The 12,668-nt window shown below is 39.5% G+C and overlaps 1 protein-coding gene across 1 annotated transcript; it reads left to right on the top strand.

Moving 5' to 3' along the window:
* Window positions 1–531: 531 nt before the first annotated feature.
* On the top strand, window positions 532–11,615 carry vps11 (VPS11 core subunit of CORVET and HOPS complexes). The gene is made up of 16 exons (XM_040151439.1): window positions 532–705; window positions 1,792–1,940; window positions 2,040–2,175; window positions 2,281–2,444; window positions 2,563–2,810; window positions 4,137–4,338; window positions 4,469–4,620; window positions 4,916–5,102; window positions 5,319–5,462; window positions 6,998–7,195; window positions 7,369–7,530; window positions 7,686–7,819; window positions 9,768–9,970; window positions 10,144–10,315; window positions 10,610–10,832; window positions 11,047–11,615. The coding sequence occupies exons 1-16, from the start codon at window positions 564–566 to the stop codon at window positions 11,209–11,211; spliced, it is 2,781 nt and encodes a 926-aa protein (XP_040007373.1). The 5' UTR covers window positions 532–563; the 3' UTR covers window positions 11,212–11,615.
* Window positions 11,616–12,668: the final 1,053 nt, after the last annotated feature.

Here is a 12,668-nt window from a genome sequence, read left to right as displayed (position 1 = left end):
AGGGTCTGAATATTTTGTAAATGAGAGATTTCAGTTTTGTTTTGTTTTTTTGTTTTTAAATAAATTAGCAAACACTTCTAAAACATGTTTTCACCTTGTCATCATTGATCATTGAATGTAGATTGATAGGCAAAAATGGCAATTTTTATCAATTTACGATTAAATCTACAACACAGAGTGCAAAAAGTGAAGATGGTCTGAATAGTTTCTGAGGCAGTGTAAAGGTCTGAACATTCTGTGTAGGTCAGTTTATTCAATTCGTCAAATCTGGCTGGGATCTTACATTCATTGACAGAATCGCATTAAAGAATAAGATGCAACAGCAAACGAAATTTTTTCTGTGAGATCTGAAGTGAACAGTTTTTTTTTGTTTTTGTTTTTTTTTGTTTCTTTTTTTGTTTTTGTTTATCAGCAGCACGTTTCCTATGTTATATATTTAAATTATATAAATAAGTGTTGACCGATTGAGTTTCGACGACAAAAAAAAAAAAAACAACCCCACCGGTCGGCTCACGTGACTTTGTCACATGACAGTGCCCTGTTCAAGCTACTTAGCTAACAACATGGCTGCATTCTTACAATGGAGAAAATTTGTCTTCTTTGATAAAGACACGGTGAAGGATCCTGTGGATAATGGGAAAAACTTTGTTCTTCCAAGCGGAATATCAGCTTGTGACTCCGGCCGGGGTCATATTGTTCTTGGAGATATCCTTTAACTAATCAGCTACCTCGGCTAATGTTATGCTAGCTTACTGACAGCTGAAGCTAGCCACGACTCAGCAAATATGAAAGCAAATCTCAAACCGAGGTTATTTGCTACCTGTTTTAGAGACAAGGAACTTCTTGTCTCAACAGCATATAGAAGCAATGAGCTGAAGCCTGAGCGGTAGAGCCAGGTCATGTTCTGTCTTCGGTTTTGGAAACAACGTCACGCCAAACTCTGTTTAAAAATCTTCTAATTAAGTCTGGACTTATTAGGTAAAGAACATCTTATAAAAATGACGTTAGACTTCATTAGTCGTTTGGAACTACATTCCACTTCGGTCAACATTCTACACACTGAACAGCAATAAGCCAGTTAAATAACTACTACTGATTACTTCCTTAACCTCAATAATAAAGTTAATTTAGCAGACTCACTACGTTACAGCTAGACGACAGCAAACCGAGTGATGCAGGTTAATGGTGGACACTGTTTTGATAGAATCTGCGTTTGGGATCTTCTTTATGCTGTGTTCAAGTGGTTCTTGACAAGCCAACATTAAATTACCAAATATGTATATGGAGTTTGATATAATACACCAGGTACCTGAGGGAGTAATACAGCAGGGGCAGATTTGCATGTATTTGTCATATTAATAGTTTTTCAATTTGTACAAACAAACAAAAAAAGTACTTAGCATGCAGATTTATACAACATGAAAAAAATTTCTAAAACAAACAAAACATTTAGGCTAGAGACACATCTACCCTTTAAAAGTAGGGCATATTCTCTCGCAGCACAATCCAGACATGCATGCATAGCTTTTGTATTTTTGGAGCAGAGAAACCATAGCTAAAACCCTTATACAACACTGCCTTACAGAAATACAACATTATATAACTGGTTAGTAGGGCTAGAATTGAGAGGAATTTTTTTATCAGTTAAGTGTTCAGTGATTGATAGTCTATCTTTAGGTTCCCAAATCCTAAAATGACCACTCTTGAACTGTCACACATGGCATGCGTGCCATGCCTACTTCATCTCTTGCTCCAGTTATATATGACTTTCCTTAACATCCATAATGTTACATATGGATGGCAAGATCTGGCTTATGACGCGCTCCCTGCAGTTGACATTTTTTCAGGCCTACAAGTTACGGGTAACACACCTTTACCAGCTGAAGCAGCACAGCATCCTTGTATCGGTGGGGCAGGATGAACAAGGAATAAACCCCCTGGTAAGTGTGCAGTTCTCCAGAGAAGCCTTGAACACAGAAAAAAATGTGTAAATGATTTTAATGGACCATCACTAAACTGAAGTGGTACTCATTACTCAGGTAAAGGTCTGGAACCTAGACAAGAGAGACAGTGGAAATCCTCTCTGCACAAGGATTTTCCCCGCAATTCCTGGCAACAAACCAACTGAAGTGTCTTGCCTCAGTGTACATGAGAACCTCAACTTCATGGCCATTGGTAAGCCACAAATAAAGGGCTTTCTGCCCACTGACCCAGATTTCAATGTTTGGCTAACAGAGTTTTCTCTTCCCAGATTATAGTATGTGTTGTGTTTCTTGACAGGCTTCACAGATGGCAGTGTGGTTTTGACCAAAGGTGACATCACCAGGGATCGTCACAGTAAAACTCTGACACTGCACGAGGGATCCAGCCCAGTCACAGGCCTTGCCTTCCGCCAAGTGGCAAAGGTCACACATTTGTTTGTTGCCACTCTGGAGAAAGTCCATGTAAGTTTGTTCGCTCCCAGAGCATTGGGGTGCATCAGCTTTTTTTTTAAGGACTCCGTTCTAGAGACTGCCATTCTGTGACCTCCTAACAACTCCCTTCTTGTCTCCCTTTGCTCAGTGCTACACCCTGTCCATCAAGGAGTATCCTAAAGTAGAGCTGGATACACACGGCTGTGCGCTGCGCTGCTCCTCCCTGGCAGATCCCTCCCAGGATTCCCAGTTCATTGTGGCTGGTGACGAATGCGTGTACCTTTATCAGCCCGACGAGCGAGGGCCCTGCTTTGCCTTCGATGGATACAAGTTGTTGGCCCATTGGCACCGTGGATATCTCTTTTTACTTATCAGGGATGCAAAGTCACCCAACAAGTAAGGACAGCACTGAATAAATGAGATGAAGGCGTATTGATTATTGTGGGGATAAATTAATCGTGGAGCAAGTTTGTGGACAAGCTCTGGGCTGTTTTTACATGCTACTTTCGATGTTCACATGGTTATATTTTAAGTTGAAAGTAAAATATGAACAGAAACACATTCCCCAGATCAAGGGGGATGTTTAGTAAGAATCTGCAGCTGTTCCTCAGGTGTTAAACCATCAAATTAAGTTTACCTATTTACTAAGGTACTGCACCTGAAAAAAGCATGCTTGGGCCTCTGCTATATCTATTTTAAGGTGTTTCTGTCCAGACGTGCAAAATTTGAAAGGAGCCACTGCACCAGATTAGTCACTGACTGACCACTGCTGAAGAGGAAACAGGGTCTGAAGTTTAACATCTCGGGAAAGCATGTGTAAATCTGCTGCACTATTTTATCAGACACAGAGGGAGACAGACTATAGCCAGATCCAAACAGTTAAAGAAAGAAACAGTGAGGTTTTATAATAAATCAAATAAAACTACTCAGGACAGCAGTAAAAATAGTGCACCAAATTAAAAGATGAATTAAATGGCAACCTTACAACATTTATTTTTACATGGTTTTACCTTTGTTTCCCTAAGTAGCTTCCTGCTCCCTCAGTTTTTCCTGACTGTTATCGGCTCACAGCAACTCTAGTCCATTTCTATCTAGACATATTCCACATCAAAACAGCATCAGATCTTATGTAGTGAAACTTTAAGAAAATCAAATGAACTGCAGCTGGGCTCATTTAAATCTATAGTCTCAGTAAATACCTTGCTAAATTGGAAAATTGTGGTGACACAAAATTGTGCTCCACTGAAAAGAACAATTTCTGGCAATTTTAGTAAATATCCCCAAGCGTCTAAGACATGTCACACTGTGTGTTGTGGGGTTATAAAACACTATTAAAGCAAATCATTTTTTTAACAATCCATTTAATGTAATGTGTTATACACATTATTGAATGAGTCTTCCTTATGAAAGAAGAAACTATTTAATGCGATAAGTATCTCAAACAGACCACATTAATCAACACAGTCTTGAAAATGTGCCGTGAAACACATTCTGGGGTGTTATCACAAGTCCAACTTGCTTTAAAGTTTCACCCGATTGAGGGCAGTGGACCAAATGTGACTTTGCCAGTATTACAAAAATTTTTGACCGTTTTCACAAGGTGAAAATTAAGTGATTTTTGTCCCAGGTTATAGTCCAGCAGTTAATAAGCACCTTACCAAGATCTGACAGAAAGACTTGTGTTTCCTGTGAAACTGGTGACAGTGATAATTTTCTACTCAGGGCAGGGTTTGGTAGCAGGGAGAGCTCTCCATCAGAAAAACAGCTTCTGACCATTTATGACCTGGACAACAAGTTCATCGCCTACAGTGCCTCTTTTGATGATGTCATTGATGTAGTGGCCGAGTGGGGCTCCTTCTACATCCTAACCAGAGATGGAAAAATGTTTGTTCTTCAGGAGAAAGACACACAGACCAAACTGGAGGTTAGTCCAGAGGCCTGTAGTTGATGTTTCATAACTTTTTGAAAGAACACTGACAAGTTGAATCAACTCACTTACTATTATGACTGTGGATCAGGTAGCAAGGTTGTTTCCTCCTTGTTTGTCTTTTAAGATGCTGTTTAAAAAGAACCTGTTTGTGATGGCCATAAACCTGGCTAAGAGCCAGCACCTGGACAGTGATGGGCTGTCAGAGATCTTCAGGCAGTATGGTGATCACCTCTACCTTAAAGGAGACCATGATGGTGCTATCCAGCAGTACATTCGGTAACTGCATCACTAAACATTTGCCAGGAGTTAAAAGTTGTTTTTGTCATAGAATGGAAAGTTATATGTGCCATTTTTGACTAATCTTTGAGCATTTTGTTCACTATTACACCATGTAAAAGTTTTAAAAATATGCCAGAGAGAAGGTGCCATGATGGCTTTGTGGTCTTGGTTCATTTTCAAAGTAGCGTTTTAACTAATTACTCTAGAATTGACCAGCATTTGGAGAATGGATTAGTGATCGGTCTCCACATTGATAAAACTACCCTTAAAACTTTACTGTATTTTCCCACAGCACCATTGGAAAACTTGAGCCATCGTACGTTATAAGGAAATTCCTGGATGCACAGAGGATCCACAACCTGACAGCCTATCTGCAAGCCCTGCACAGGCAGTCACTGGCTAACGCAGACCACACTACACTGCTACTGAACTGTTACACCAAGCTGAAGGACAGCTCTAAGCTGGAAGAGTTCATTAAGGTAACTGATCCGGTAAAAGTGAGCACTGAGGATGAAGGTTTTAGAGATTAATACAAATGAAAAAGTGAAGGGACTAGTTAGTAAAATCAATGACAGTAGTAAAAATGCTCTGTGGTTTCCATCAAAGAACAGATGATTCTTTCTTAATGAACAGGTCACTAATGGCTGCCACATTATACTGTAACACCACTGTCTTCCCGCGCTGTTTTTCAACAGAGTAGTGAAAGTGAGGTCCACTTTGATGTTGAGATTGCCATCAAGGTTCTTCGGCAGGCCAGCTACCACAGCCATGCTGTTTTCTTGGCTGAGAAACACATGCATCATGAATGGTACCTGAAGATCCAGCTGGAAGACCTCAAGGTAAAAAATATACAATTAGATGTTCAAACCTTTGATAAAGATGTATTTACATTGTCTCTTGGGGCTGCTGAGTACTCACTTGTCTTACCTTGAATGTTCTTGTTAAGGCTCTTACAAGCTGAAATGAGTAACCCGTGCCTAGGTGTGCATTTATTTGTTCCCAGACTGTTGAGTGCGATGACCCTGAGAACTCGACGCATTGCAGCTTAAGAAACCACATACATACAGACAAAACAAATGCAAACTAAGAAAACTTCTTTACCACTTTGAAAACACATGCACAGCATTTAGAAAAAATGCTGCAAAGTGAGAAAACACAACCAAATACTGAAATGAGCTGCGATGGGTTCAAATCAGTGATGATGATTTCCTCGTTTGCTTGTGTTTTGTCTATTTGTGTTTGTTTTCTTAAGTTGCAGTGTGTTGAGTTTTTTGGAGCCATCGTAATAAAGAATGCATCTGCTAGTAGGGATATAAATGAATCCAAGTATAGTATTTCAATATGAACAGATAACAGGCTCTCAACAGATACAAACAGGAACAGAAACTTCTAGTAGCCAAAAAAACAGGACTTTCCAGGATGCCTATGTGGCAAAATGTAAACAAATAGTCTAAAAACAAACAGGTATAGATAGTTTGAAGTTCAGTGTTCAGACATTCAGCTCCAATCCTCAATAACTGCTCACTAGTTTTCAGCAGAATCGTTGTGCAGTGCAGTATAAAGTTTGATGTTCCACGTGTTATTTTTAAACTGTAATCTTATATTGAATCCTGTGTGCGACTTGAAACTGAGGAGCTGAAGTTAGGGACTGTTTCAAAAATATGTAAAATAACCAAGAGAACTTTCCAGATTTTATTTCAATAGCTTTCCCATTTTTTTCATGGACACTTCAAACCATCTTTATTTTCATCTGGATCTCCTCCCATTGCATGCTCAAACTCTGTTTTTAAAATTATATGATATGATCCAGTGAGCTGTTATAGCCTGTTTTTAGCTTTATTTTTTATCCTAGACACTTGAGACCAACTTTACATTTAATCTAGTCCTGTTCCTATTTAATACACAACCTACAGATTTTAAAGAATAGCATGCCATATGGCGCAGTGTAATTCTGACCTGTATTTTCCCACTTTTAAAACCTCCTGCTCTGTTTCCATTTGATTAACAGTAACAGTGTTTATTTAGACTTAGCTTATACTTAAATTTGTCTATTTTTGGAGGTTGGTTTCAAATATAAATCATGTTTTTATAATTTAATTAATAAGTGACATGGTTAAAATATTATTCTGCATGTTGGTGAGCAGCTAAATTAATACATATATGTATAAGAAATATATAAATAGTAGTAGAAAACAACTTAACACAGAAAATGACAGTTTCTACCAACTTCTGGTGTAGGCCCACGCCTTATTTTCGTGTTATAAAATATATAAATGCAAAGATATTAGCTTTGCAGTACACCCTGAGCACCCACAACAGCTTTTGGTGGACACAGTAATTCAGTTTTCCTTCTATGTCTCCCCCCAAAACCCAGAACTACCAGGAAGGCCTGCGTTACATTGGACGTCTGCCTTTTGAACAAGCTGAGAGCACCATGAAGCATTACGGCAAGACGCTGATGCACCATGTTCCTGAAGGTACCACGCTGCTCCTGAAGGGCTTATGTACCAACTACCAACCCAGTGGAGACATTGCTGAAAAAGACAGCCCGGAGAGGAATCGGGTCAATAAGGTCAGTCTAAAGTGCAGCTGTTCTCTTTTGTGTAAAGGGCTAATTCCTTTCAATTTCACATGGTGCCCTTATAGCCTTGTGGTCCTGAAATACCAAAGTGATCATACTGTATATTTAGGATGTTTATCAGAAATATTCGTATAAACAACGGTCCATATTTGTTTTGGTTTAAGGCCAATTCTGAGGAATTCATCCCAATTTTTGCTAACAACCCTCGGGAGCTTAAAGCCTTCCTGGAGCATATGATCGAGGTAGACCCCCGTTCTCCCCAAGGTGTTTATGACACACTGCTTGAGCTCCGGCTGCAAGACTGGGCACATGAACGGGACCCAGAGGTCAGTGCAAAACACAAACTAGTTATGAATCCTTGCATATAAATGTATAATACAGTTTGCAGTAGAAATAAATTGCTGTGTGACTATGAATTCCAGCTAATTTGGAAACTTTGCAGAATTTTAACTTATTTTTTTCTAATGCATATGTGTGGCAGAGAAAAAAGGTCCTGCAGGGGGAAGCTGTGTCACTGTTGAGGAGTGACAACACTGTGTTTGATAAGGCCCTGGTCCTCTGCCAGATGCACAACTTCAAAGAAGGTGTCCTCTACCTTTATGAGAAGGGCAAACTGTAAGTGACGTAGACAGCAACATCTGAATATGTATGAAGCCGGTTAATGTGATAGGGTAGCACATAATAACATTTCCTAAAATCTCATTGCTAGCTGCTTCCATGTTGCAGTTGAAACTGAATGAGGAGCCTAAAAGCGTGCCAGTAACAACACAAACCAGTTTATAGGATGTGTTAAACGAGATCAGTGTGTCTGTGTGTGGTGTATTATTTATTATTGATGATAACAACTGATTTTGTTTGATGATTAATAAACATTCACACTGGTGCAAACTTAACTGGTGGTAACTACTGAACAGATATTATGAATGATACAGGTTTATCAAATCAAGTCTGTTTGAATCTAATTAATTTCAGACTGCTTAAAATGTGCAAGTAAATCTATCAAGCAATTTATACTTTAGTTCAATTCAATTTTATTTATATAGCGCATATCATAACAGGGGTTATCTTAGGGCACTTTTCATATAGACCAGGTCTAGACCGTATTCTTTATAGTTATATTTACAGAGACCCAACATTCCCCTATGAGCAAGCGCTTGGCGACAGCAGCAAGGAAAAAGTCCCCTTTAACAGGTAGAAACCTTGAACAGAACCCGACTCATGGTGGGCGGCCGTCTGCCCTGACTGGATGGGTTGGGAGGGGGCAGTAGGGAGGAAAGAAAACAGGAGGAGAGAGATGAGAAAGAACAAAACTCCAGGACAGAGAAGTATAGTTAGTATGACCAATGATGCCCAAGTTACTCCTGAGTAAATTCCATATTTTGTTGAGTATTGAAGTGAAAAGAAGGAAATACAATAGACATTAAAACTGAGCCTTCCTCTTAATTTCATGAACATAAAAAAAAAAAAAAGAAATAAATAAAGTAATTGTGGCATGTTCAAAGGTTTGGTCAGCTTACTAACTCAATACTTAGTAAACCCCTCCCCCTTTGGCATATATCCAAGATTGATTGATGAATTTTCACCCACTCTTGCAACAGATCAGTTCAAGTTCTGAGATATTTTTGGTTCTCTTACACACACAAACACACAGCATGTTTAAAATTTGCATCCAGAATTTGCTGATATTTAGTGGAATCCATTCTTCCCTCTATCATACAATGTTTCCTGTGCCACTGGCTGACGTACAACCTCAAATGAGAATATTTCTACTTTCATGGTGGACTGTTGTTTTCATCATATGGTGAGCTCATCTTTAACTTCATCAGTCCACCGCACTAGTTTCCAAAATGACTTACTCTTTCATGTTGACCCTGTTTATGCAGCAATGCTGCACAGTGAGACGGTGCACCACCACCCTGCGTCAGCTAAACTTTCCTGCAGCTCCTCTGCAGTCATATTCGCCTTTCTGCCCAGCAGATGCACAGCTTCATCTGAAAGTTAACTTCGTATTCCACATTTTGTCTTGACTTCCACACTTCATTTAGCTTGATTTTCAGGAACATGGTTATGGAGTGTTACCACTAGGACTGAAGAGTCATCAGCTGACAATTCCTAATGACTTGCCTTACAAGTCTTAACAAATGAATGAAGTTCTGATGTTTTTACAAGTAGAATGGTGTCCAAACTTTGTACATGCCACAATTACTTACTTGTTTTCTTTATTACTGTTACTTTTTTTCCTATGGTTTAAGTTCATAATATAAAAAGTAACAGTGTGTTAACATTTAAAGAGAGGCTTTAATGTGTATTTGCTGCAGGGGTTGTATTTATTTCTTTTCATTTCAAAAATCAACTAAGTATGTAATTTGCCCAGGGATGGGCAACATTTTTCATATAGCTATATATATATTGTGAAAGCTTCAGTGTTCATTATTGCCATACCGCTTTGGGTGTCTCACTTGTTTTCTCAGAGGTTTCCTTACCTGTTAAATTGATCCAACATATGTAAAATTTTAATGTTATAACCGTTGATAACTTGGGTATGGTTTGCATTTTTGTGCAGGTACCAGCAGATTATGCACTACCACATGCAGAATGAGGAGTATGGAAAAGTGGTGGAGGCCTGCAAGCGCTATGGGGACCAAGAGGGTTGCCTTTGGGAGCAGGCACTGGGATACTTTGCCAGAAAAGAAGAGGACTGTAAGGCCTACATCAGTGAGGTCCTACATCACATTGACCAGAACAACCTGATGCCTCCATTACTTGGTGAGCTGGTGAACATTTGATTTCATACTTCATGTTTGGATTTTAATCAGCATGTAATATTAGAATCGGTTCAGGTGTAGACAGAACATTGAGATCTTTTAGCATCATTAAAATTTTGTTTGAAAAGAAGATGTTTGGATAGCATTAAATCCATGATTTTTGTGCGGCCATAGTGGTGCAGACACTGGCACACAACTCGACGGCCACTCTTTCCGTCATCAAGGACTACCTCATCAACAAGCTGCAGCGGGAGAGCCAGCAAATAGAGGACGATGAACGCAAAATCCGCCAGTACCGCGAGGAAACAGCTCACCTCCGTTCTGAGATCCAGGAGCTCAAAACAAGGTTGGTCACATGTAAGATGGGATTTTTGAGTAACTTTACTCTTCAACAGCCAGGGTGCAAATTTATCATTCCCAGGTCTTCTTTTAATGGGTAACACCAGCAGTTCTACCAGTTTTATACTACCATTCTGTCATTCTCATTTTTTGTGATTTTTGCTGTTGCTTCTGTCAGTTACAGCCACTGAAGCTCGGGGTGGGAGTGGTGGCAGATGAGGGCTGGGAAACAACTTGTACTGATGTGACCTACAGATGTCACAGATTGACTGTAAATGTTTACCCCAATATTTCCACACAGTGCCAAAATATTCCAGAAGACCAAGTGTAACATGTGCAACAGTCCCCTGGAGCTGCCGTCTGTTCATTTCCTGTGCAGCCACTCCTTCCACCAACACTGTTTTGAAAGCTATGCAGAGAGTGAGGCTGAGTGCCCAACGTGCACTCCAGAGAACCGCAAAGTCATGGACATGCTGCGTGCCCAGGACCAGAAACGCGACCTGCATGACCACTTCACCAGACAAGTAACAATGATTGAGCTTTGACTAGAAGAAAGTTGACCAAAAACAATAGACGTAGTGTGTTAATCATTCATTTCCTTTCATTCATAATGATTTTTCATAATCCTTTTCAATCTAATAATCTGCTTTACTCATCCCCAGGGGGAAAATTATGTTATACTTATTTTAGCAGTTGACTGATAAATTCAAGTTCTTGTGTCTTTTCTAATGTTTTCAGTTACGCAGCTCTAATGATGGTTTCTCAGTCGTGGCTGACTATTTTGGTCGCGGAGTGTTTAACAAACTGACTCTGGTCACTGACCTGCCTGGCAACAAGACTGTTGGGAGTTTAGAAGTCAACCTGCAGAGAGACCTTCTCATCCACACCAAGAGGAACTGCTAGAAACCTCAGCTTGTGATTACTGTCTGAGTCTTACCTGAGCAAGCACTTTGTGTCCAGCTTCGACCATATGCTTTGCTGCATGGGATGCTACTTTACTTAGCAGTGAATGCTATGCCTGCTTTTAGTACCTGTGGTGGACCTATTAGCATAATTGTGTTCCTAGTCTGAATCCTGATTCACTGGAGATGGTATAAATGGACTTTAGTATAAAACATGTAATACTGGGTCTTAAAACCTTGCTGAATCACATCTTGGAAAATGTTGCTCAGTGTGTTTGCTTGTACTCATGTAATCTTACTCATGACACTCAAATTGTTTAACCGTCTGCCATTAATAAATTTATTTGATGTTTGTCACTCTTAACTTGAGGATTAAAACATTAAATAAAGTCATTATTGAGTGTATTTTCTTGATTTAGCATTGTCTCAGCTTTATTGGTTTAGCAGTTTGTCATTTACCAATGTGGCCCATTAAAAATATACATAACTTGTCATATGATGACATCGATTATCTCATCAGATCATATTACATTACATGTTTGTCAAAACTGACATACACAATACAGCACAGGCACCCTGACCAGTCTGTGGCTATGTGGACCTGTAGGCTGCAGAGTGAAATGCACCATGTGTTGTGATCCATTCTTTCCAAAACCATCATCAAACTTGTGCGACTTGTGCCACAGTAGCCCTTCTGTCAGTTCAGACCAGATGCACAACGATGATACAGCAGCTCCTCAGACCATGGCCAGTAGGTACCAACCACTGCTGACAGGGAGCATCCAACAAGCCTGTCATTTAACAAGTAAATATTGACGAAATCACAGCACAGCTGTTGTCTTTAACTTATGTGTACAGTGATTTTGTCTGATGATCTTGTGGTTACAAAATCAGGATTTTAGCAACAGAGCAGCAGCTTGGAAATGACTTGGAAGTGACTGCTGGTTAACATGTAGTATTAATGGGCCATGGATCAACCACTATTTCATAATTGTTCTGTTGTCTGACAACAGAAACAGAAAAAACGTGTCAATGAGAACAGCTTTACTGGGAATTCGGCTGTATTAAATTACTGTATATGTGAGCACAGAGAATAGGAGAGATGCAAACAGAATAAGGGCTGTCCAGACATATCCTAGGTTTTAACCTAGTTTTGTGTATATTTGAGTTGAGTTCTAATCTAATTGTCTCCCTTTGTCCTTTTAATTTCAGTTAAGTGCAGATTATTATCCACTGGGTTTAAATAGTGTTTGTTAGTACTTTGTGGTTGTAACATTCTTTTAAATAATTCTAACGCTGGTCCTTTTGTCTATCTCTAGGGTTTCCTGGTGAAAACCAGTGGGCATACTTAAGACAATGTTGTTTGATGTGGCACATCGATTTGAAGTGGAGTGGTGTGTGGTGGTTACTTGGGTCTGGTCACCTATAGTGCTACCTCCTCCTTCTCCTCTTCTTTCA

Source organism: Xiphias gladius, chromosome 17, assembly GCF_016859285.1.
Source record: "Xiphias gladius isolate SHS-SW01 ecotype Sanya breed wild chromosome 17, ASM1685928v1, whole genome shotgun sequence".
NCBI classification, from domain to species: domain Eukaryota; kingdom Metazoa; phylum Chordata; class Actinopteri; order Istiophoriformes; family Xiphiidae; genus Xiphias; species Xiphias gladius.
The sequence above is the reverse complement of the archived record's forward strand: the minus strand, read 5'-3'. Positions and strand labels throughout refer to the sequence as shown.

Excerpts from the sequence above, each read along its gene's own strand:
- vps11 (XM_040151439.1), top strand. The coding sequence starts at position 564 with ATGGCTGCATTCTTACAATGGAGAAAATTTGTCTTCTTTGATAAAGAC. Across the intron at positions 2,811-4,136 it reads GATGCAAAGTCACCCAACAA|GGCAGGGTTTGGTAGCAGGG; the intron begins GTAAGGACAGCA and ends TTTTCTACTCAG. Across the intron at positions 10,316-10,609 it reads ATCCAGGAGCTCAAAACAAG|TGCCAAAATATTCCAGAAGA; the intron begins GTTGGTCACATG and ends ATTTCCACACAG.